The sequence below is a fragment of the Bufo bufo genome, chromosome 5, assembly GCF_905171765.1.
Source record: "Bufo bufo chromosome 5, aBufBuf1.1, whole genome shotgun sequence".
NCBI lineage: Eukaryota > Metazoa > Chordata > Amphibia > Anura > Bufonidae > Bufo > Bufo bufo.
Window position 1 is genome coordinate 353,246,050 of NC_053393.1, and position 23,646 is coordinate 353,269,695.

Genomic DNA, 23,646 nt, shown 5'->3' on the forward strand with positions numbered 1-23,646 from the left:
GTGCCCACCTTACTTCCTACACTGGAGCGTGATAGGAAGATGCGCGAGTACAAGCGCACGTTGGTAGACGCGCTACTGAGAGCATTCCCAAATGTCACAGGGGAACCAGTGGAAGCCCAAGGCGAAGGCAGAGGAGGAGCAAGAGGTCGCCAACGCAGCTGTGTCACGGCCAGCTCCTCTGAGGGCAGGGTTAGCATGGCAGAGATGTGGAAAAGTTTTGTCACCACGCCACAGCTAACTGCACCACCTCCTGATACGGAACGTGTTAGCAGGAGGCAACATTTCACTAACATGGTGGAACAGTACCTGTGCACACCCCTCCACGTACTGACTGATGGTTCGGCCCCATTCAACTTCTGGGTCTCCAAATTGTCCACGTGGCCAGAGCTAGCCTTTTATGCCTTGGAGGTGCTGGCCTGCCCGGCGGCCAGCGTTTTGTCTGAACGTGTATTCAGCACGGCAGGGGGCGTCATTACAGACAAACGCAGCCGCCTGTCTACAGCCAATGTGGACAAGCTGACGTTCATAAAAATGAACCAGGCATGGATCCCACAGGACCTGTCCATCCCTTGTGCAGATTAGATATTAACTACCTCCCCTTAACAATATATTATTCTACTCCAGGGCACTTCATTTCACCATTATATTGTGGGGCAACCCAAAGTTGAATGAACCTCTCCTCTGTCTGGGTGCCGGGGCCTAAATGTGTGACAGTGGCCTGTTCCAGTGGTGGGTGACGTGAAGCCTGATTCTCTGCTATAAGTGAAGAAATTCGTGGCACACCAAAGTAGATTCAATGCAATTTAATAATTAGTTGATGTTTTACATCATTTCATATTCCATATGTTCACATATATAATCAATACATCCGGGTAGGAGCAGTGTACAATTGTATAGTGTGTCCCAACGTTTCGGCCATATGTCTGGCCTTTGTCAAGGGATCTGTAGTTATTCACTGTGGAGACATTGACATCCGGTCAATGTCTCCACAGTGAATAACTACAGATCCCTTGACAAAGGCCAGACATATGGCCGAAACGTTGGGACACACTATACAATTGTACACTGCTCCTACCCGGATGTATTGATTATATATGTGAACATATGGAATATGAAATGATGTAAAACATCAACTAATTATTAAATTGCATTGAATCTACTTTGGTGTGCCACGAATTTCTTCACTTACTACGTGACGACCCCTCGTCCTCCGTGGGCACCCTTCACTTAATAGGGTGTGCGGATCTCATTACCTCCTATACTGATTCTCTGCTATGACATGAATACAGATTCTGCACTGACATAAGGCCAGATTCTCTGTTACGGGACCTCTCTCCTCTGCCTGGGTGCCTGGGCCTAAAAGTGTGACAGTGGCCTGTTCCAGTGGTGGCTGACGTGAAGCCTGATTCTCTGCTATGACATGAAGACAGATTCTGCGCTGACATAAGGCCAGATTCTCTGTTACGGAACCGCTCTCCTCTGTCTGGGTGCCGGGGCCTAAATGTGTGACAGTGGCCTATTCCAGTGGTGGGTGACGTGAAGCCTGATTCTCTGCTATGACATGAATACAGATTCTGCGCTGACATAAGGCCAGATTCTCTGTTACGGGACCTCTCTCCTCTGTCTGGGTGCCGGGGCCTAAATGTGTGACAGTGGCCTGTTCCAGTGGTGGGTGACGTGTAGCCTGATTCTCTGCTATGACATGAATACAGATTCTGCGCTGACATAAGGCCAGATTCTCTGTTACGGGACCTCTCTCCTCTGCCTGGGTGCCTGGGCCTAAATGTGTGACAGTGGCCTGTTCCAGTGGTGGGTGACGTGAAGCCTGATTCTCTGCTATGACATGAAAACAGATTCTGCGCTGACATAAGGCCAGATTCTCTGTTACGGGACCTCTCTCCTCTGCCTGGGTGCCTGGGCCTAAATGTGTGACAGTGGCCTGTTCCAGTGGTGGCTGACGTGAAGCATGATTCTCTGCTATGACATGAAGACAGATTCTGCGCTGACATAAGGCCAGATTCTCTGTTACGGGACCGCTCTCCTCTGTCTGGGTGCCGGGGCCTAAATGTGTGACAGTGGCCTGTTCCAGTGGTGGGTGACGTGAAGCCTGATTCTCTGCTATGACATGAATACAGATTCTGCGCTGACATAAGGCCAGATTCTCTGTTACGGGACCTCTCTCCTCTGCCTGGGTGCCTGGGCCTAAATGTGTGACAGTGGCCTGTTCCAGTGGTGGGTGACGTGATGCCTGATTCTCTGCTATGACATGAAGACAGATTCTGTGCTGACATAAGGCCAGATTCTCTGTTACAGGACCTCTCTCCTCTGTCTGGGTGCCGGGGCCTAAATGTGTGACAGTGGCCTGTTCCAGTGGTGGGTGACATGAAGCTTGATTCTCTGCTATGACATGAAGATTGATTCTGCGCTGACATAAGGCCAGATTCTCTGTTACGGGACCGCTCTCCTCTGTCTGGGTGCCGGGGCCTAAATGTGTGACAGTGGCCTGTTCCAGTGGTGGGTGACGTGAAGCCTGATTCTCTGCTATGACATGAAGACAGATTCTGCGCTGACATAAGGCCAGATTCTCTGTTACGGGACCTCTCTCCTCTGCCTGGGTGCCTGGGCCTAAATGTGTGACAGTGGCCTGTTCCAGTGGTGGGTGACGTGATGCCTGATTCTCTGCTATGACATGAAGACAGATTCTGTGCTGACATAAGGCCAGATTCTCTGTTACAGGACCTCTCTCCTCTGCCTGGGTGCCGGGGCCTAAATGTGTGACAGTGGCCTGTTCCAGTGGTGGGTGACGTGAAGCTTGATTCTCTGCTATGACATGAAGACAGATTCTGCGCTGACATAAGGCCAGATTCTCTGTTACGGGACCGCTCTCCTCTGTCTGGGTGCCGGGGCCTAAATGTGTGACAGTGGCCTGTTCCAGTGGTGGGTGACGTGAAGCCTGATTCTCTGCTATGACATGAATACAGATTCTGCGCTGACATAAGGCCAGATTCTCTGTTACGGGACCTCTCTCCTCTGCCTGGGTGCCTGGGCCTAAATGTGTGACAGTGGCCTGTTCCAGTGGTGGGTGACGTGAAGCCTGATTCTCTGCTATGACATGAATACAGATTCTGCGCTGACATAAGGCCAGATTCTCTGTTACGGGACCTCTCTCCTCTGCCTGCGTGCCTGGGCCTAAATGTGTGACAGTGGCCTGTTCCAGTGGTGGGTGACGTGAAGCCTGATTCTCTGCTATGACATGAATACAGATTCTGCGCTGACATAAGGCTAGATTCTCTGTTACGGGACCTCTCTCCTCTGCCTGGGTGCAGGGGCCTAAATGTGTGACAGTGGCCTGTTCCAGTGGTGGGTGACGTGAAGCCTGATTCTCTGCTATGACATTAAGACAGATTCTGTGCTGATATAAGGCCAGATTCTCTGTTACGGGACCTCTCTCCTCTGCCTGGGTGCCTGGGCCTAAATGTGTGACAGTGGCCTGTTCCAGTGGTGGCTGACGTGAAGCCTGATTCTCTGCTATGACATGAAGACAGATTCTGCGCTGACATAAGGCCAGATTCTCTGTTACGGGACTGCTCTCCTCTGTCTGGGTGCCGGGGCCTAAATGTGTGACAGTGGCCTGTTCCAGTGGTGGGTGACGTGAAGCCTGATTCTCTGCTATGACATGAATACAGATTCTGCACTGACATAAGGCCAGATTCTCTGTTATGGGACCTCTCTCCTCTGCCTGGGTGCCTGGGCCTAAATGTGTGACAGTGGCCTGTTCCAGTGGTGGCTGACGTGAAGCCTGATTCTCTGCTATGACATGAAGACAGATTCTGCGCTGACATAAGGCCAGATTCTCTGTTACGGAACCGCTCTCCTCTGTCTGTGTTCCGGGGCCTAAATGTGTGACAGTGGCCTATTCCAGTGGTGGGTGACGTGAAGCCTGATTCTCTGCTATGACATGAATACAGATTCTGCGCTGACATAAGGCCAGATTCTCTGTTACGGGACCTCTCTCCTCTGTCTGGGTGCCGGGGCCTAAATGTGTGACAGTGGCCTGTTCCAGTGGTGGGTGACGTGTAGCCTGATTCTCTGCTATGACATGAATACAGATTCTGCGCTGACATAAGGCCAGATTCTCTGTTACGGGACCTCTCTCCTCTGCCTGGGTGCCTGGGCCTAAATGTGTGACAGTGGCCTGTTCCAGTGGTGGGTGACGTGAAGCCTGATTCTCTGCTATGACATGAAAACAGATTCTGCGCTGACATAAGGCCAGATTCTCTGTTACGGGACTGCTCTCCTCTGTCTGGGTGCCGGGGCCTAAATGTGTGACAGTGGCCTGTTCCAGTGGTGGGTGACGTGAAGCCTGATCTCTGCTATGACATGAATACAGATTCTGCACTGACATAAGGCCAGATTCTCTGTTATGGGACCTCTCTCCTCTGCCTGGGTGCCTGGGCCTAAATGTGTGACAGTGGCCTGTTCCAGTGGTGGCTGACGTGAAGCCTGATTATCTGCTATGACATGAAGACAGATTCTGCGCTGACATAAGGCCAGATTCTCTGTTACGGAACCGCTCTCCTCTGTCTGGGTTCCGGGGCCTAAATGTGTGACAGTGGCCTATTCCAGTGGTGGGTGACGTGAAGCCTGATTCTCTGCTATGACATGAATACAGATTCTGCGCTGACATAAGGCCAGATTCTCTGTTACGGGACCTCTCTCCTCTGCCTGGGTGCCTGGGCCTAAATGTGTGACAGTGGCCTGTTCCAGTGGTGGGTGACGTGAAGCCTGATTCTCTGCTATGACATGAAAACAGATTCTGCGCTGACATAAGGCCAGATTCTCTGTTACGGGACCTCTCTCCTCTGCCTGGGTGCCTGGGCCTAAATGTGTGACAGTGGCCTGTTCCAGTGGTTGCTGACGTGAAGCCTGATTCTCTGCTATGACATGAATACAGATTCTGCGCTGACATAAGGCCAGATTCTCTGTTACGGGACCTCTCTCCTCTGCCTGGGTGCCTGGGCCTAAATGTGTGACAGTGGCCTGTTCCAGTGGTGGGTGACGTGAAGCCTGATTCTCTGCTATGACATGAAAACAGATTCTGCGCTGACATAAGGCCAGATTCTCTGTTACGGGACCTCTCTCCTCTGCCTGGGTGCCTGGGCCTAAATGTGTGACAGTGGCCTGTTCCAGTGGTGGCTGACGTGAAGCCTGATTCTCTGCTATGACATGAAGACAGATTCTGTGCTGACATAAGGCCAGATTCTCTGTTACGGGACCTCTCTCCTCTGCCTGGGTGCCTGGGCCTAAATGTGTGACAGTGGCCTGTTCCAGTGGTGGGTAACGTGATGCCTGATTCTCTGCTATGACATGAAGACAGATTCTGTGCTGACATAAGGCCAGATTCTCTGATACAGGACCTCTCTCCTCTGTCTGGGTGCCGGGGCCTAAATGTGTGACAGTAGCCTGTTCCAGTGGTGGGTGACGTGAAGCCTGATTCTCTGCTATGACATGAATACAGATTCTGCGCTGACATAAGGCCAGATTCTCTGTTACGGGACCTCTCTCCTCTGCCTGGGTGCCTGGGCCTAAATGTGTGACAGTGGCCTGTTCCAGTGGTGGGTGACGTGAAGCCTGATTCTCTGCTATGACATGAATACAGATTCTGCGCTGACATAAGGCCAGATACTCTGTTACGGGACCTCTCTCCTCTGCCTGGGTGCCTGGGCCTAAATGTGTGACAGTGGCCTGTTCCAGTGGTGGGTGACGTGAAGCCTGATTCTCTGCTATGACATGAATACAGATTCTGCGCTGACATAAGGCCAGATTCTCTGTTACGGGACCGCTCTCCTCTGCCTGGGTGCCGGGGCCTAAATGTGTGACAGTGGCCTGTTCCAGTGGTGGGTGACGTGAAGCCTGATTCTCTGCTATGACATTAAGACAGATTCTGTGCTGACATAAGGCCAGATTCTCTGTTACGGGACCTCTCTCCTCTGCCTGGGCGCCTGGGCCTAAATGTGTGACAGTGGCCTGTTCCAGTGGTGGCTGACGTGAAGCCTGATTCTCTGCTATGACATGAAGACAGATTCTGCGCTGACATAAGGCCAGATTCTCTGTTACGGGACTGCTCTCCTCTGTCTGGGTGCCGGGGCCTAAATGTGTGACAGTGGCCTGTTCCAGTGGTGGGTGACGTGAAGCCTGATTCTCTGCTATGACATGAATACAGATTCTGCGCTGACATAAGGCCAGATTCTCTGTTACGGGACCTCTCTCCTCTGCCTGGGTGCCTGGGCCTAAATGTGTGACATCGGCCTGTTCCAGTGGTGGGTGACGTAATGCCTGATTCTCTGCTATGACATGAAGACAGATTCTGTGCTGACATAAGGCCAGATTCTCTGTTACAGGACCTCTCTCCTCTGTCTGGGTGCCGGGGCCTAAATTTGTGACAGTGGCCTGTTCCAGTGGTGGGTGACGTGAAGCTTGATTCTCTGCTATGACATGAAGACAGATTCTGCGCTGACATAAGGCCAGATTCTCTGTTACGGGACCTCTCTCCTCTGTCTGGGTGCCGGGGCCTAAATGTGTGACAGTGGCCTGTTCCAGTGGTGGGTGACGTGAAGCCTGATTCTATGCTATGACATGAAGACTGATTCTGCGCTGACATGATGCCAGATTCTCTGCTATGGCATGAAGAGACTGATTCTCTGCTGACATGAAGCCAGATTCTTTGCTATGGCATGAAGAGACTGATTCTCTGCTGACGTGAAGCCAGATTCTCTGCTATGGGACCTTTGTCCAATTGATATTGGTTCATTTTTATTTTTTTAATTTTTATTTTAATTCATTTCCCTATCCACATTTGTTTGCAGGGGATTTACCTACATGTTGCTGCCTTTTGCAGCCCTCTAGCTCTTTCCTGGGCTGTTTTACAGCCTTTTTAGTGCCCAAAAGTTCGGGTCCCCATTGACTTCAATGGGGTTCGGGACGAAGTTCGGATCGGGTTCGGATCCCGAACTCTCACATTTCCGGGAAGTTCGGCCGAACTTCTCGAACCCGAACATCCAGGTGTTCGCTCAACTCTATACGGGACCTCTCTCCTCTGCCTGGGTGCCTGGGCCTAAATGTTTGACAGTGGCCGGTTCCAGTGGTGGGTGACGTGAAGCCTGATTCTCTGCTATGACATGAAGACAGATTCTGCGCTGACATAAGGCCAGATTCTCTGTTACGGGACCTCTCTCCTCTGCCTGGGTGCCTGGGCCTAAATGTGTGACAGTGGCCTGTTCCAGTGGTGGGTGACGTGAAGCCTGATTCTCTGCTATGACATGAAGACAGATTCTGCGCTGACATAAGGCCAGATTCTCTGTTACGGGACCTCTCTCCTCTGCCTGGGTGCCTGGGCCTAAATGTGTGACAGTGGCCTGTTCCAGTGGTGGGTGACGTGAAGCCTGATTCTCTGCTATGACATGAAGACAGATTCTGTGCTGACATCAGGCCAGATTCTCTGTTACGGGACCTCTCTCCTCTGCCTGGGTGCCTGGGCCTAAATGTGTGACAGTGGCCTGTTCCAGTGGTGGGTGACGTGAAGCCTGATTCTCTGCTATGACATGAAGACAGATTCTGTGCTGACATCAGGCCAGATTCTCTGTTACGGGACCTCTCTCCTCTGTCTGGGTGCCGGGGCCTAAATGTGTGACAGTGGCCTGTTCCAGTGGTGGGTGACGTGAAGCCTGATTCTCTGCTATGACATGAAGACTGATTCTGCGCTGACATGAAACCAGATTCTCTGCTATGGCATGAAGAGACTGATTCTCTGCTGACATGAAGCCAGATTCTTTGCTATGGCATGAAGAGACTGATTCTCTGCTGACGTGAAGCCAGATTCTCTGCTATGGGACCTCTGTCCAATTGATATTGGTTCATTTTTATTTTTTTAATTTTTATTTTAATTCATTTCCCTATCCACATTTGTTTGCAGGGGATTTACCTACATGTTGCTGCCTTTTGCAGCCCTCTAGCTCTTTCCTGGGCTGTTTTACAGCCTTTTTAGTGCCAAAAAGTTTGGGTCCCCATTGACTTCAATGGGGTTCGGGTTCGGGACGAAGTTCGGGTCGGGTTCGGATCCCGAACCCGAACATCCAGGTGTTCGCTCAACTCTAATTTGCAATGAATAAAGCAAAGAAAGACAATTAGATTATAATGACCCTATCCAATTGCACATTTTTGCTGACAGTGACTATTTATCACTGGCCCAATGATGCTACTGCTGCTGTCTGCTTGTCCATCATGTTATACACTGTACTGCTGCTGCAGCTACTACTGCCCCTACTGTCACTTCCACTATGCCTACATAGCTGCACATCTCCTGCCTATTAGGTTTCATACTATACTGCTGCTATCATAGTTACTACTGCCATTACTACTACCTTTACACAGCTGTATATCTGCCTTGTCCATCAGGTTCCACACTGTACTGTTGCTGGACCGCTTGTTCAGAACAAGACATTGCTTCTTTTGCTACTACCGTGTGTGTATAAACTGACCCCATTAACCGCTTCCTGCATATGGATATAACTGTATATTTAGACTGCTTTTGAGTTTATGCTATTGAGCATACAGTTATGTTTGAACTCTTACTGGATGCTGTGACACTATACAGTGTCACAGCCCTGGGGTCTCCATTGTCCACGGCAGAGGAGACTCTGGAGCAGCTGACAAGGGACCCATCAGAGTGGTCCATTGTCATCAATCGCTCTGATTCATTAGTACAGACTTACCAATCAGAGCGTACTAGAGCTAAAAATGCTGTTTGAAGGCTCTGATCTTCACAGTTCATGACCATGGGATCAGAGACTTCAAAAAGGTACTGCTCTGAGCCCACATTGTGCCCTAGTTGTGCCATCTGTTCCACCATTCCTTCATTAGGCCCCCTTCTACCATGCTGCCATGACATTAGAAATTCTTGATAGCAGCAGCTCAGGAACTGGGTAGCCACCATCAGCTGCAATAGCCAAGATCAGTACTGGTACCAATCCCGGCCATAAAACCCCTTATGTAGAGGCCAAGGTCAAAAAATCATATGTATGCCAAAGTGGTACCAATAAAAACTACAGCCGTTCCGCAAAAAACAAGCCCTCAAACAGCTATGTAGGAGGAAAAATAATGTTATGGATGTTAGTATATGGCAAAGCAAAATATAACTTTTCTTTAATTTAAAAAAAAGATTTTATTATGCAAAAGTAGTAAAACATCAAAAAACTAGATAAATTTGGTATGGCCATAATTGTATCGACCCACAGAATAAACGTATGCTATCATATGTACCACATGGAGAACCCAATAAAAAAAAATAAAAAAAAACACTGACAATTGCAATTTTTGCCCACCTCACCTCCCAGAAATTGAATAAAAAGCAATGAAAAAATTATATGATATGTACCCCAAAATGATGCAAATTAAAAATACAGCTAGTCCCGCTAAAAATGAGCCCTCACACAGCTCAGTGAACAAAAAGTAAAAAAGTTTGGCCCTTAAAAAATGTTTTTGCCGCTGCTTCCCTTCTGAATGCAGTTGTGTCCCCAAACAGCAGTTTACGACCACATATAGGGTACTCCTGTATTCAGGAAAAAATGCATTTATGGGGTACATTTCTCCTGTTACCCTTTGTGAGAATGAAAATTTGAGGCTAAAGCAACATTTTATTGGAAAAAATTAAATGTTTCAATTTCACAGCCAAGTGTTTCTAAATTCTATAAAAACACTTGTTGGGCCAAGGCACCCACTTCAACCCTCGATCAATTCTTTCAGGGGTGTAATTTCCAAACTGGGGTTACTTTTTGGGAGTTTTCATTGAAGAGGTACCTCAGGGTCTCTTCAAATGCGACATGGCACCTGAAAACTATTCCAGCAAAATCTGCCCACCAAATACAATATTACTCCTTCCCTTCTGAACCCTGCCATGTGCCTATAAAGATGGTTACAACCATATATGGGGTGTTTCTATAAACTGCAAAGGAAGGTTATTCAATATTGAGGTTTGCTTGTTGTGTTACAGGAAAAATTGATTAAAATGGAAAATCTGGAAGAGAAAAAAGACATTTTAAAATTTCACCTCCATTTTGCTTTAATTCCTGTGGGATACCTAAAGAGTTTAAAAAATCATTTTTGAATAATTTGAGGGGTGTAATTTCTTAAATGAGGTCATTTATTAGTGGTTTCTATTATGTAAGCCGCACAAAGTGACTTCATAACTACATTGGTCTGTACAAAAGTCATTTTTTTTTTTCTTTTTTAAATTTTAAAAATTGCTTCAGAAATTCTAAGCCTTCTAACGCCCTAACACATAAAATGACATTATGTCTGCATAAAACGATGCAGACATAATGTAGACATATAGGGAATGTTAAATAATAATTCTTATATGTAGTATCACGATCTGTCTGAGCATAGAAATTCTAATTTAGAAAATTGCTAATATTTCCAAATTTTCAGTAAATTTTTAATAAAGATATAACATATCGACCCAAATTTACCACTAACATGAAGTATAAGTATAAGGCATGAGAAAACAATCTCAGAAAAAGAGTTCCAAAGGTATTACTACATAAAGTGATACACATCAGATTTGAAAAATGGGGCTTTTGGTCCGAACTGGCTTCTGCTTTAAGGGGTTAAGGGATTTTTGGACTGCCTGTTCGGAACAAGACATTACTTTTTCCAATACTTCCATGTGTGTTTAAACACCAGGAGGCATCTGCCCTCACGAAGGGATACGTTTTTTAACTTTTTTTATATGTCCATAGCCACATGAAGTCCATCACTTTGACAATACAAATGCTGTCTTTGTCCGATAAGCTGGGGAACAGCGGCGTACCACAGTCGCTGTTACTAGAACATTGGGGCACATTTATTAAGACCAGCGTTTTAGATGCCGGTCTTAATAAAGCCCTAAGCTGGTTTTGGATCCAGCACCAGTTCTAAATGTAAAACAGATTCCTAGCTGTCTTACATTTAGACCATTTTCTACACCATAAACAGGCATAGAAAATGATGAATGAGATAGGCCTACTGGCCCATCCCCGTCCCCGCCCATGCCACGCAAGTTGCACCTCCATCTGCGCCTGAAATATGCCTAATTTAGGATTTCAGCTTAGTAAATGACCCCCATTGATCCTACTGGAGACAGATCAGTTATATTTTGGGACTACTTTGCTGCATCTGACACAGGGTGTCTTGAATCTGTGCAGGGTACAATGAAATCTCAAGACTATCAAGGCATTCTGGAGTGAAATGTGCTGCCCAGTATCAGAAAGCTTGGTCTCAGTCACAGGTCACAGTTCCTCCAACAGGATAATGACCCAAAACACACAGCTAAAAACATCCATGAATGGCTAAGAGCGAAGCATATTCTGAAGTAATCTTCTATGAGCCCTGATCTAAATCCTATTGAACATCTGTGGAAAGACCTGAAACATGCAGTCTGGAGAAGACACCCTTCAAACCTGAGAAAGCTGGAACAGTTTGCTCACAAGAAGTGGGGCAAAATACCTGTGAACAGGAGCAGAAGTCTCATTGAGAGTTACAGAAATCGCTTGATTACAATGATTGCCTCAAAAGATTGGTAAAGAGGACCTTTCATGGTTTTATATTAATTGAGATAAATACCTTTACTGATGCTGCCACCCTGCTTGATTTTTTAAAATACCCCTTGTACGCCCCGCTGTGCCCCCCTGTATTTTTCACGCTCAGTATGGAGGAGGAGACGCCAGTGTCTCTCAATGGGCGTCTCCTTCTCCCTGGCTGTGCCGCGATCCAATCACTGCGGAGAGCATCACAGCCAGGGAGAAGGTGAGCTTTGTGACGCCCTTCGCTGTGATTGGACCGCGCTACAGCCAGGGAGAAGGAGACGCCCATTGAGAAACTCTAGCGTCTCTTCCTCCCTGTACCGATGCTCAGTATTAGCATACTGAGCGCGAAAAATACAGGGGGGCACAGTGGAGCGTATGAGCAGTATTTAAAAAAATCTGTCAGGGTGGCAGCATTAATGGGGGGTACCCTGCAAGTAAAGGTATTTATCTCAATTAATGTAAAACCATGAAAGGTCCTCTTTAAGGGTACCAACAGTTTTGTACAAGCCAGTTTCATTAGTTTGTTGTAAAAAATTGTTCTGTTTCACCACAATTCAATAGCAATGTCTGATTTTCATTAATTGATTTTCAGTAAAGTTTTATTTATGATTACTTTTCTCAGTTCAGAGTTTTATGTTTTTTTTCCTTAACGGAAGAGTAACAACAATTTTGTCCACATGTGTAGCTGAATTTGAGACTTTATGTTAAGATAGTGGCAGTGATGTTTGATGCAAAGTTTAAAGGGTATCTGAAGCTGCACTCGTCATGATCTCCTGATTCCAAATTTGTTGGCCCTATCTAGATTGGTGCCTGCATTGCAGAGAAATCTTAGATTTTGTGATATGCAAATTACCTATTTAGTGCAATGAGGGCATAACCATTGTACCTCTTTGCACTAAAAGCTCGGTTCCGTTTCGCTGTCTTCCCTACCCACTAGTTTTGATTGACAGGACCAGGCAGTGGTGATGTACCTTGCCTGGCCCTGTGTTCTTGCGCGAACAGTCTCGGCAGTCGGCATACTCGTAGTGCATTCCTGATGCTTGCCATGGCTGCACAGTACAGATTACTTCAGTCCTGGCAAACATCAGAGCTGTACTATGTATGCAATCACCGCCAAAGCGATGGCCCATGTGTGAGAATGCAGGGCCAGGCGAGATACATCACCACTACCTAGCCCTATCACAAACAACTGGATGAGCAGTAATAAGCAGTTGGCCTTTTGGTGCAATGAGGTGCAACAGTGATAACCTCATAGCAACAAACAGCTTATTTGCATATCACAAAATGTAAGATTTCTCTGCAACGCAGGAACCAATCTGGATGAGGAGAAAAACATACCAATCAGGAGACCATAACACATTTAACATTTCACTTGGATTACTATTGAGGTATGTGGTAACAGATTCCTTTTAACATGGGCAGACTGGTCATAGATCCTACAGGGAAACTGTGGTGGGCAGATGCCCAGGGGGCTCCCTGACACCTCCTCATGGCCACAGACAGGGTACGTAACTATCTAATGCTGTAAGCATTAATTAATGAAAGAAGCATCAGTGACTGGCTGATGGCTACAGGTCTCTCTCCTGAATTCAACTGTATCACCATCCTCAGGCAGTATTTTGTGCTACACTGTGGTATTTGGTTCTGCAGGGGCGGTAGTTTGTGTTGCATTATAGTACTGCTGGCCCTGTCTACTTGTTTTGCCCCTCCTTCTGTCAATTTGGACCCGCCTACAACATGGGCCACTTTTAGTTTTTTTTCCAGGGCCACTTTTAAGTTCCCAGTCCGCCCATGCCCTTTAGTAATAATAGAAATAAAAAAATAAAAAATATGTGCTATAATATAAGCTGGAAACATAATAATTAATAAGAAGACCCATTATATACATGATCTTTTGAATAAGATTTGAGATATTTACTTACAGCGCTGTCAATTCCAAGTGTAAGAAGCATTATAAAAAATATAACTGCCCAAACGGAGGAAAGTGGAAGAGTAGCTATAGCTTCAGGGTAGATTATAAATATCAATCCAGGCCCTAAAAGACAATAAAATGTATTAATCAAAATCAATCACATTCACAGGGATAGTCCCAGCAAGTTTCGAGAAGCAGTTCTGGGCTAAAAATGGGTGGGGGTTATGTAAACGGATCCCATAGTTTGGAGTTCCCCAGGGGGAGTTCCGAGTGGCAGATCTTAAATGCCCAAAATTTAGCAACTACAATGTTGGTGTATATATATTAACATATACTGTAAATCTGGCTAGGACTACAAAAGTGGCAATAAATCTTAAATTACAGTGAAAACATTTTTCTTTGTAGGGAAAACCTTCTGGAGTTGCATCAGCATTGTGATTTTATCAGAATATAGACTCCCAGTGAGGAACCCTACCAACGTCTATATAATGTGCCAGAAGGTGAATGTAGGTGGAATTTTTTTTTTTTAAAGGGGTAATTTACATTATAAAACACATTTTAATACACAATACAATAATTCAGAGTTTATGTTGAACAAAGTAAGGCATGTTAACCACCTCAGCCCCCCTAGCTTAAACACCCTTAATGACCAGACCACTTTTTACAATTCTGACCTACACTACTTTAACCGTTTATTGCTTGGTCATGCAACTTACCACCCAAATGAATTTTACCTCCTTTTCTTCTCACTAATAGAGCTTTCATTTGGTGGTATTTCATTGCTGCTGACATTTTTACTTTTTTTGTTATTAATCGAAATGTAACGATTTTTTTTGCCCAAAAATGACATTTTTCACTTTCAGTTGTAAAATTTAGCAAAAAAAATGACATCCATATATAGAGGATTTATTTGTGCCGCTGGCAAATGAGGATTTTAGGTGTGATCACGTGCCACATGAGCTTTTTTCTCATTTTTCAAATGATTGCAGCACACTTACACAGGCCACTTATCGGAAATAAGAATTTGTACATACATTCTTTCCTGATAATTGGTCCAATCCTCGTCCACGGTAAAAGTGCCCTAACAAGTAGTGGACATAGTTGGTCATAGTTATAGTTACTGAATACAACCAGGATACAACAGGAAGCAGCTGGATTCCTATACTATTGGATCCTGCTTATTTTCATTTGAATTGTTATGGCATGTTATGTTATGCTTTGGCCGTATGTCCCAGCAGAGAAGGTATGGTTGGCAGGAACAAGATTAACCACCTTGTTCCTCCCCTCTTGGTAGGAGTGGGCTGGTCCTACTTCCTGCCAGGAAGGGGAGTTCCTGAGTAGACAACAAAATGGAGAGAAAACACATGCTAGAGCTCCTAGTCTTAGAAACCGTATCCAGTTATTCTGTGAGACTATCACTCCAGAGGGATGGTCAGAATCAAGAACACTGCCTCCTGGAAGCTTCAGTGTGACTAGGCAGCAAAGTAATCACAGCTTTACATACACTTTTGCAGGTGAGGGACTACAACTCAGACACCCATCACCTAGCTAACAACCAGGCCATTCTAACCCCAAGCCTGAATCTCACAGTGGACACTTATATCCACAAGTGTCTGCTAGTGCCATTTAATTGCCACACAACCAGCCACCATACTTTCTCATCTGGTGCCAAAAACTGCACTTTGTACTTAATACTGCTGAACATACCACAAGTAATATTTTGCACTAAATAAAGAGAGACAGTTATATTTTTACGTCTAGCCTGATTCTTCAAACTACCTTTCCACTGCACCGAAACACAGGGAGCGACGGCCTGAAGGAGTACACTCTGCCACAACATCTCATCAGGGCCACTACCAGTCCCATCTTCTGCATCAACTACTCAGGGGCTTGCTACAAATGCTTTTTTGCAGCATGCTATAAAAAACAGATGCCTCAACAGAATGGCAAGAACGATGTGTTAACCTCACTTTACATATTTTAAGATGTATTAACATACTTACCATCTTTTGCAACATCACTAATTGGTACATTATGTTTCTGCGACATATATCCAAGAAAAGAGAAGATGACAAAACCAGAGAAAAAGCTTGTCAAAGAATTCACTGAGGTGGTGATGATTGCATCTCTGTAAGAGAAAAAAGGTGGATACTTTTCAACCAACAACTAAAAAGCAGAAAGTCTCTAACACACGGAGCTTCCAGCAGTCCACAAAATGCTTGGGAGAAATGGTTTGTAGAGTTGACTTTTCTAACTTGCTTCTAGGATAAGATTGAGCTAAGACATACAGTATGTAAAACTTTAAAACTATGATGATACAAAGGAAGTAGCGATTATTTTAATTACTGTACATAAGCCAAACATGTTGTGATCTAAATGCTGATATTAAGGATGGCTATAGTGAACTGGAATCAAATAATCTATTGTGTATGCATTAAAATCACCTCAATGGTAGATAACAGAGAATTGGACACCATGTTAAAATTCTGATCCTTAGTATCCTTGGGAGAAAGTACTACCAGAGATGTGTGGCAACAGCTTATTACCTTCTCCTTATTAAAATAAACATTAATGCTCTGCTAATCCAATTACAAATTAGGCAAGTCAGGAAGGAAAGATGACAGCCGAATGGCTATTCTGCTGATGACAATCTAATGTTTAGGGCTGACTTTAGGACTCACACTGCAGTCATGGATTCAGGTTTCATGGGATCCATGAGGGATATACATTTGATCCATTTTGCTATGAATTCTGAAGGCTCCCATTGACTTATAATTGTACAGTGTAGAATAATGCAAAGTACAAAACTATTCTGCCATTTTGTTTAATAACAAATCCTTATGGAATGAAACCATAATGGCAGTGACAATATAGCCTAACAAAGTTTCAACATATCAGCTTAGAAGATCAATACTTGACTTTATAGTAAGGATCTGGAGAATATAAAAATAGGAGCCTGTTAAAAAGGAACCATAACCTAAACTCTATTGGCACAATTATTGACTTGTAAGCGCGTTCCATTCAGGGGTATGGTAAACCAATTGTATCTATTGACTATTCTTACAGAGAATTGTGTTTTTGTATGGAGCTATTTGCCATTGTTGCATATAAAGTTAGAACCATTGCAAATCTTGTTCTTGTGGAATGTCCGCATCACGTACAGAGCATGGTTGGTTTCAAATGAGTCTATTACGGTCTTGTGCAATAGCCTTATATTTAGTGCCAAAGACAGGATTGAATATAGTTATGTGAGGTCAGAAAAGCCTTTTCCAAACACTCGAATGAGCAGGCAATTATTGGGAAGGAACAGTTCCTTCCTGATAATTGTGTGCTCGTCAGTGGAGGGAAAGAGTTTTACTTACATGCATAAATCTCCTCCACTGTATGCTGGCAAATGATGGCTATTGCCATCACTTGTCCTCATTCATCTTCATTGTTTGTGGGCAGCAGATGACTGTTGAAATAGGACAATCATGCCACCAAGAAACAATACTTTATTATGTGCAGCATGAAAGAACATTTCACCCGATGAACAAACATTTTACTTGTTCATTGGGTGATCAGCAGCACATTTACACATGCAGATTATCAGGAATGAGTGTTAGTAGTAACTTTTGTTCAAAATAATTGACCCAACAATTATGCAGTGTAAATTCACCTTACAAATGCAGCTTATGTACACAATAGTACACTTGTGAAGCACTCTAAATAAGCAAGATATTTAGATTTTTACATAAGCTGAAATTTCTATGTCTCTTTACGACTACTTGGGGTAAGTTTAATATTCACAGTGTGCATACATCTAACAACATATAGTAAGTCAGATCTAGAAATTGTAAAATATTTCCATGGAAAATTCTTAGGACTACTTTTATGAAACTTCCATCAGTAATTTATTTGAAGAAAAAATCATACCATCCTGCTCCCCATCACTACATACTCCCCATCAGCTATCTTCTGACAGATGGGTTCATCAATAACATGTCCCCAAGCATCACCATAAGGGACGTGCTGCTTGGGCACACATCACTGCTGAGTCAAGTCATTGACTACAGCGGCACAAGTGACCCATCTATCATCCATCCATCCATCTGTTAACAGGACAGGGACCAGAAGACTGCTGAAGGAAGCCAAGAAGCTAGAATAGAGTGATGGGGAGCAGGTGAGTAAGACTTTTGTAGCAGGTGCAACACACTGATGCCACTAGTTAAAAAAGTCTCAAAGTTGGACAGCTCCTTTAAAGTTTGTATGTTCAGCTGAAAATACTTAATTATGGAAATTGTGATTTTCAAAGAAACAACACCATATATTACAACATATACAATTACAAGAAAAGAAAATGAACCCTTGGGAATTACCTGGATTGGTGCATTTATTACTAATAAAATGTGGTCTGGTTATTATCTAAAGCTTCTATTACACTGGCAGATCACACAGGCGATTGTCAGGAGGGAAGCATTTCTTCCCAACAATCGCCTGTTCACTAGCAGAGGAAACCACTGCTATTACATGCAGCATTCTCGTCCACTGTATAGGGAGGAGCGATCATTATGCCATCAATCGTCCCCATACGCAATCACTCTATGCCGGCAGCAGATCGTGAATAGACAGCACAATCTGCCACGGCAAATGATTTTTAAACCCATTGAAAGATTCTACTTACCCGATGAACAATCGTTCGCTTGTTTATTGAGTAATTGGCAGCAGTATTACACTGCCAGATCAGCACTAATGAGCGTTCATAAGAATGGTTGTTAGTGATGATCTGCAAGATGCCATACGTGCACCATAATTTGCCACTTTAAGCTTCTCTGCACTCTCTGTAGTACTGAGAAATGCTGTTGGTCTTAGGAGGGGCGAGGCTTTGCACTCCCCATCAGATTTCTTATAACTATCGCCAGAAATTGGCAGATGTTATAACTGAAGACTACGCCAGTCTGGTGTAGACTTTAGTATCTGGAATACAGCAGGCCTTTATCAAGAAGCCTCTGTATTTTAATAAATTTGGGGTATCTCACGCCAGTGCAGGGAGATCAAGACTGGAGTATGGATCCGCCAGTCTTGATAAATAGATCACACAAGTAAATCCGCTAGTAGAATCAACTAAAGAATGGTTGAAAGAGAAGATTTGTTTTAAAATGGCCAAGTCAGAGTTCTAAACTGAAAGACATTTGCAGGGAGGAATGGTTCAATGTCCTCCTCGATGTTGTCCAAATCTTAGATTGAGTGGAGATGATTGCGGCTAAACTACAGGTTATTAAATTCAAGGGATTACTTATTTTGTCTCCTTGCACTATGAATGTTTACTAAACCTGATTAATATAAGACATGAAGATACAACTCTTTGTGTGTTATTAGTTTTGTTAGATTGCGTTTGTATATAATTGTGACTTAGATAACAATCAGACCACATTATATTAGTATTAAATGCAGAAATATAGGAGGTGGCAAAATATTAATTTACTATTTATTGCAAGAGTATTGATGGAAAAGCTAGACGTGTTTATTGCTTACCTATAGCAATTGTTTGTAAACTTGTTGTAACTGGAAAAAGCGATTAGCACACCAAACCCAACACCGAGTGAGAAGCAGATCTGAGTGGCAGCATCAATCCAAACCTTAAACAATCCCCAGAACCAACCAGACAAAGAATGGTAAAAGGAGGAGGGAGAGAGGGAGAGCTGTTATTAGAGATAATTGCAGGAAGCTCATTCAGCATCAAGATGAAAGATACTTTTGAATGCAAGGTAATTTCACCAATTACTGAGTCCAATTCCAATTTCTCAGATTATTGCTTTGAGTTGTCAAGTCGTGAGCTCACAGAGAGGGAAATTATGCCCCTCTGGTGCTCTTTCTTATGGAAAATAAAATATTGGTTTAAATTAGTTGCAAGTGAAAAGAATGGGCTCCGTAGCATTGTTTTGTTTTCTATTGTTTTATTTTTCTAATAAATTAATTTGTCAACTATCTTTGAAGGCGCATTTAATATAATATAATCATTGCCTTGTTAATTCATAGCATACACTGAGAAGATCTTTGGAAAACAAATCTACAGTTTAAGTAGCCTTGTCATTAAACAATTGTACCAGGCAATACTGTAGATAAGATATCTGTTGTTTTAGTACTTTTTGAAAAACATTTAGAAGCAGAGGAAGACATAGAATAATTGGAAATGAAAATATTTAAGCAGGATATACACTTCAGCTAGTGTTGGCTGAATGCTTGCTTGGTCAAAAGCCATTTCTCCTGAATCCCTCATCAGATGGACCAATCCTGCCTGTATATTTGAACAGTGAGAAAGTAATATACTGCTGCCAGACACTTCTCATGTTCTTTATCTCCTGAGAAACAATCTGAAAAGTCTCTTTTTTTTTTGCTGTCCGCATAGGCCAATGGTCAAATCATTAGGATCCACCAACAGATGTCTAATAATACATATGGCCAGTTTATAGTGTACATATTACCAAACTTAAAGGGAATGTGCCATCAGAAAATGACCTATATAAATCAAATTTATTTTATTTTTTTTATTTTTTTTGGTGAGGCCTTAAAAATGCTTATTTCTTTTGAGAGCAGCTACACGGACCATAGACACAGACTGTCAAAGACTTCAGTTATTTGAGTCTACTCTTATACTACCCCATATTGATCTGCAAGGAAATGAAGCTGCCAAACAGCATAGCACCCAGTTTTTGAATTGAAAGTTATAAATTTACTCACTGAGGTACATGTACTGAAAGGTTCTGAAAGGGAATGTGACTTATTGTTTAAATCTTGGACAGGAGATGACTCATTGAATTCTATGGGAGAGTTTATCATAACGTGTGGAGAGGTCAGGAGTGAGCTGATAAGCTGTGATATTACCATTTGTAAATGGTGGATTCTGTGTTATCCATACAGAGGTGTTACTTGTCATTGTAAGGCTCCATTTACACAGACATATTTTTGTGCTGCATCCGATCCACATTTTTTGCGGATCAGATGCAGACCTGTGCAGTCCACATCCGTATATCCGTTCCGCAGCCACCACTACCCCCCCCCCCCCCCCAAAAAAAACAAACATATTCTATTCTTGTCCATTTAGTGGACAAGAATAGGCATTTCTAACATGGACAGTGCAGGACCTACGAAAGGGGAAAATATAGGCCGGTGTCTGTGTTCTGCAGTTCGCGGTCTACAAAACAGACAAAGTCATGTAAATAGGGCCTAATTCTGCCTGTAGAGATAATAATAATAGCAACTTAAAAGTTAGGCTACTTTCACACTGGCGTTTTGAATTCCGTTTGTGAGATCCGCTTCAGGGATCTCACAAACGGTTCAAAACTGATCAGTTCAGCCCCAATGCATTCTGAATGGATAAGAATCCGTTCAGAATGCATCAGTTTGGCTCCGTTCCGCCTCCATTCCGCTCTGGAGGCGGACACCAAAACGCAGGTTGGTGTCCGACTGGCGATGCAGACTGGCGATGCACAATATGGTGCAGTTGAAAATGGATCTGTCCCCCATTGACTTTCAATGTAAGTCAGGACGGATCAGTTTTGACTTAGACTGTTTTTAAAAAGAATAATGCAAACGGATACAAGAGTTTGCATTATAGGTGCGGATCCATCTGTGCAGATACCAGACGGATCCGCACCTAACGCAGGTGTGAAAGTAGCCTTACCTGTACAGAACAGGAAATTATGACCTATTATTAGAGCTAGTGGCCAGTGTGAAAACTGCAGGATTATATACTTAAAAAAAAAAATCAAATATAGATAGTAACGTGGAAAAATGTAATCACAAAAATTCAAAAAAATATTTTTAACATGAAAACATGGGGGCGATTTATCAAAACTGGTGTAAAGGGAAACTAGCCTGGTTGCCTATAGCAAACAAGCAGATTCCACCTTTCATTTTTCAGAGCTTCTCGGGAAAATAATTGGTGGCATCTGGTTGCTATGAGAAAATAAGCCAGTTTTCCTTTACACCAGTTTAATAAATATTCCCCATCATTTAAACAATAGGTGATTTTTTGATGACACATTCCCTTTTAAAACCTTTCAGTACATGCACCTCAGTGTGTAAATTTACCATTTTCAATTCCAAAAATTGGTGCTTTGCTGTTTGGTAGCTTTATTTACATGCTTCATTCATTTCAATATGGGGTAGTACAAGAGAAGACTCGAATAGCTGCATTCTTTGACTTTCTCCTGCTCAGCAACAAGAACAGATAGATATACAGTTGAAATAACCTGCTTTGGTTCCAAGGTACCAGTCGTAACCGAAGCCGAGTTCTGTTTCAAGTATTAAAGTGGTTTTCCACTTTAAAAATCAACTACCGAAGTTATTCAACAAAGTCAAGTGCGACTTCATGAATAACTCTCTTCGGCTTATCGGAGCCCATACATTCTAACACTGTATGGAGACAAATCTCAATACAGTATTATTCCGAAGTTTTGAACAAAGCGACTTCGAATTAAGCATCTGAAGCTTGCTTCGCTCAACTCTAGAGACAATCAAAGCAGTGATAAATCTCAAATTTACCTGCAAGTTAGAAAGGGGTCCATTGAACCTCATTTGCTAGTTGAATAGCCCAGAGAGCTGTTGTCCCTTATTGTTAACTTTCCTATTGGCTGTTCATCTACATTATAAATATCTAAGTAGAAATGTAATTTACTGTATTATAACAAACTTACTATGCATTTAGTAAGGAAGCTAAACAGTCTTTGCCATAAATATTTTCAAACCAGTGCCTATTTAATGGAAAACTACTGCATATAAAATAATAGAATGGGTCATTTTACATTGCCACAAGTACATGGTAACAAAGCTAAAAAAATTAAATAAAGCACATCCTTGCACTGCCTAGATGTCCACTTACCGAAGGCTTACAAAGCTGAAGAAAATCAACACTTAAATAAGCTTTTATTCCATCTATAGCTCCTGGAAGAGTAATGCCACGAAGTAACAATGCTGTCAAGACAACATATGGCATTGTAGCTGTAATCCACACCACCTAAAATCCAAGACGGAAGATTCAAAAGAATAAAAAAAGAAAAGAATATAAACGGTAAATGACACAATAATAGAGGTTATTTATTACATTTATATTATATTTTAAGAGATTAATTTTAAAAGACTTTTCAAATTATTGTCCCCTGGTACAACAGTAATTATCGCGCCTTGTCACAAACTGAGAAGGAGAGAGTGCTTGAACTGAGAGACCTTGGTTTATCACGCGCCTAGGCCGAGATGTCAGTGCTGTTCAATGTTGCACGTTTTGGTAGCTGGGAAAACAATAAAGAACTGGAATAACAGCAAGAGGTGCACAGGACCTCTGCACTCATAGATCGTCTCATTAGAAGTATAACGCATAGTGATCCATTCTGTACTGCAAGTCAAACAGGAAGTCACATACCAAGCCTAGGGTGGCAAACAGTGTCTATCCAAACCATCAGAAGGCGTTTGCACGATATTAGGCTTGGAGCCATACTTCCAGCTACAGGTGTTCTATTGACCTCATCCTTCTGTTCGCAAAGGCTATAATGGTGCACAGCTAGACTGCAATGGAGGTCTATCCTCTTCAGTGATGAGTCATGCTTTTTGACTAGGATGCAAATGCAATGAAAGCTGGAGATTCGTCTGGAGACCATAAGGGAAACTCCATGAAGAGTCCTTCACAAAGGAGCATCAAATGGTGTGGGGAGGCATAATGTATGGTAAACGGACCACTCTGTTCTTCATTTCAGGTGCACCAACAGCTCAGAGTTACATTGATTTGGTTATGAAACCAGTGGTAAGACCACATCTCTAAGTGTCCCAGGAGCCGTTTTTTAACAGGACAATGCCAGGCCACATGATGCTAGTGCTACTGTGAGTAGCTGTTGTGGCCTATATGCACTACCATGGCCTGCAGCATCTCCGGACATGTCTCCCATTGAGGCTATCTGGGATGTCATTGATGGCAATTGCAAAGAATGCTGATGATTTGCGTGTCCAAGTGCAGTGTGGCAGAACATTCTTCAGAAGGAGCTCAGAATAACCTCATTGATAGCATGACATGGTGTGTAAGTACACATAATGTGTTCATACTCGATACTGAATAAATTTAAATGTTTTGAATATTTTGTT

General features: G+C 43.4%; 1 protein-coding gene across 1 annotated transcript in view; it reads right to left on the reverse strand.

Annotated features, from left to right (window-relative positions):
* Positions 1 to 23,646, reverse strand: part of SLC6A3 (solute carrier family 6 member 3) — a 201,397-nt gene that overhangs the window by 41,046 nt on the left and 136,705 nt on the right. The window contains exons 5-8 of the mRNA XM_040433971.1: positions 22,397 to 22,531; positions 19,048 to 19,151; positions 15,537 to 15,661; positions 13,544 to 13,656 (exon numbers count right to left, since the gene is read on the reverse strand). Of these exons, the coding sequence (XP_040289905.1) occupies positions 13,544 to 13,656; positions 15,537 to 15,661; positions 19,048 to 19,151; positions 22,397 to 22,531 (477 nt within the window). The remainder of the gene's footprint in view (positions 1 to 13,543; positions 13,657 to 15,536; positions 15,662 to 19,047; positions 19,152 to 22,396; positions 22,532 to 23,646) is intronic.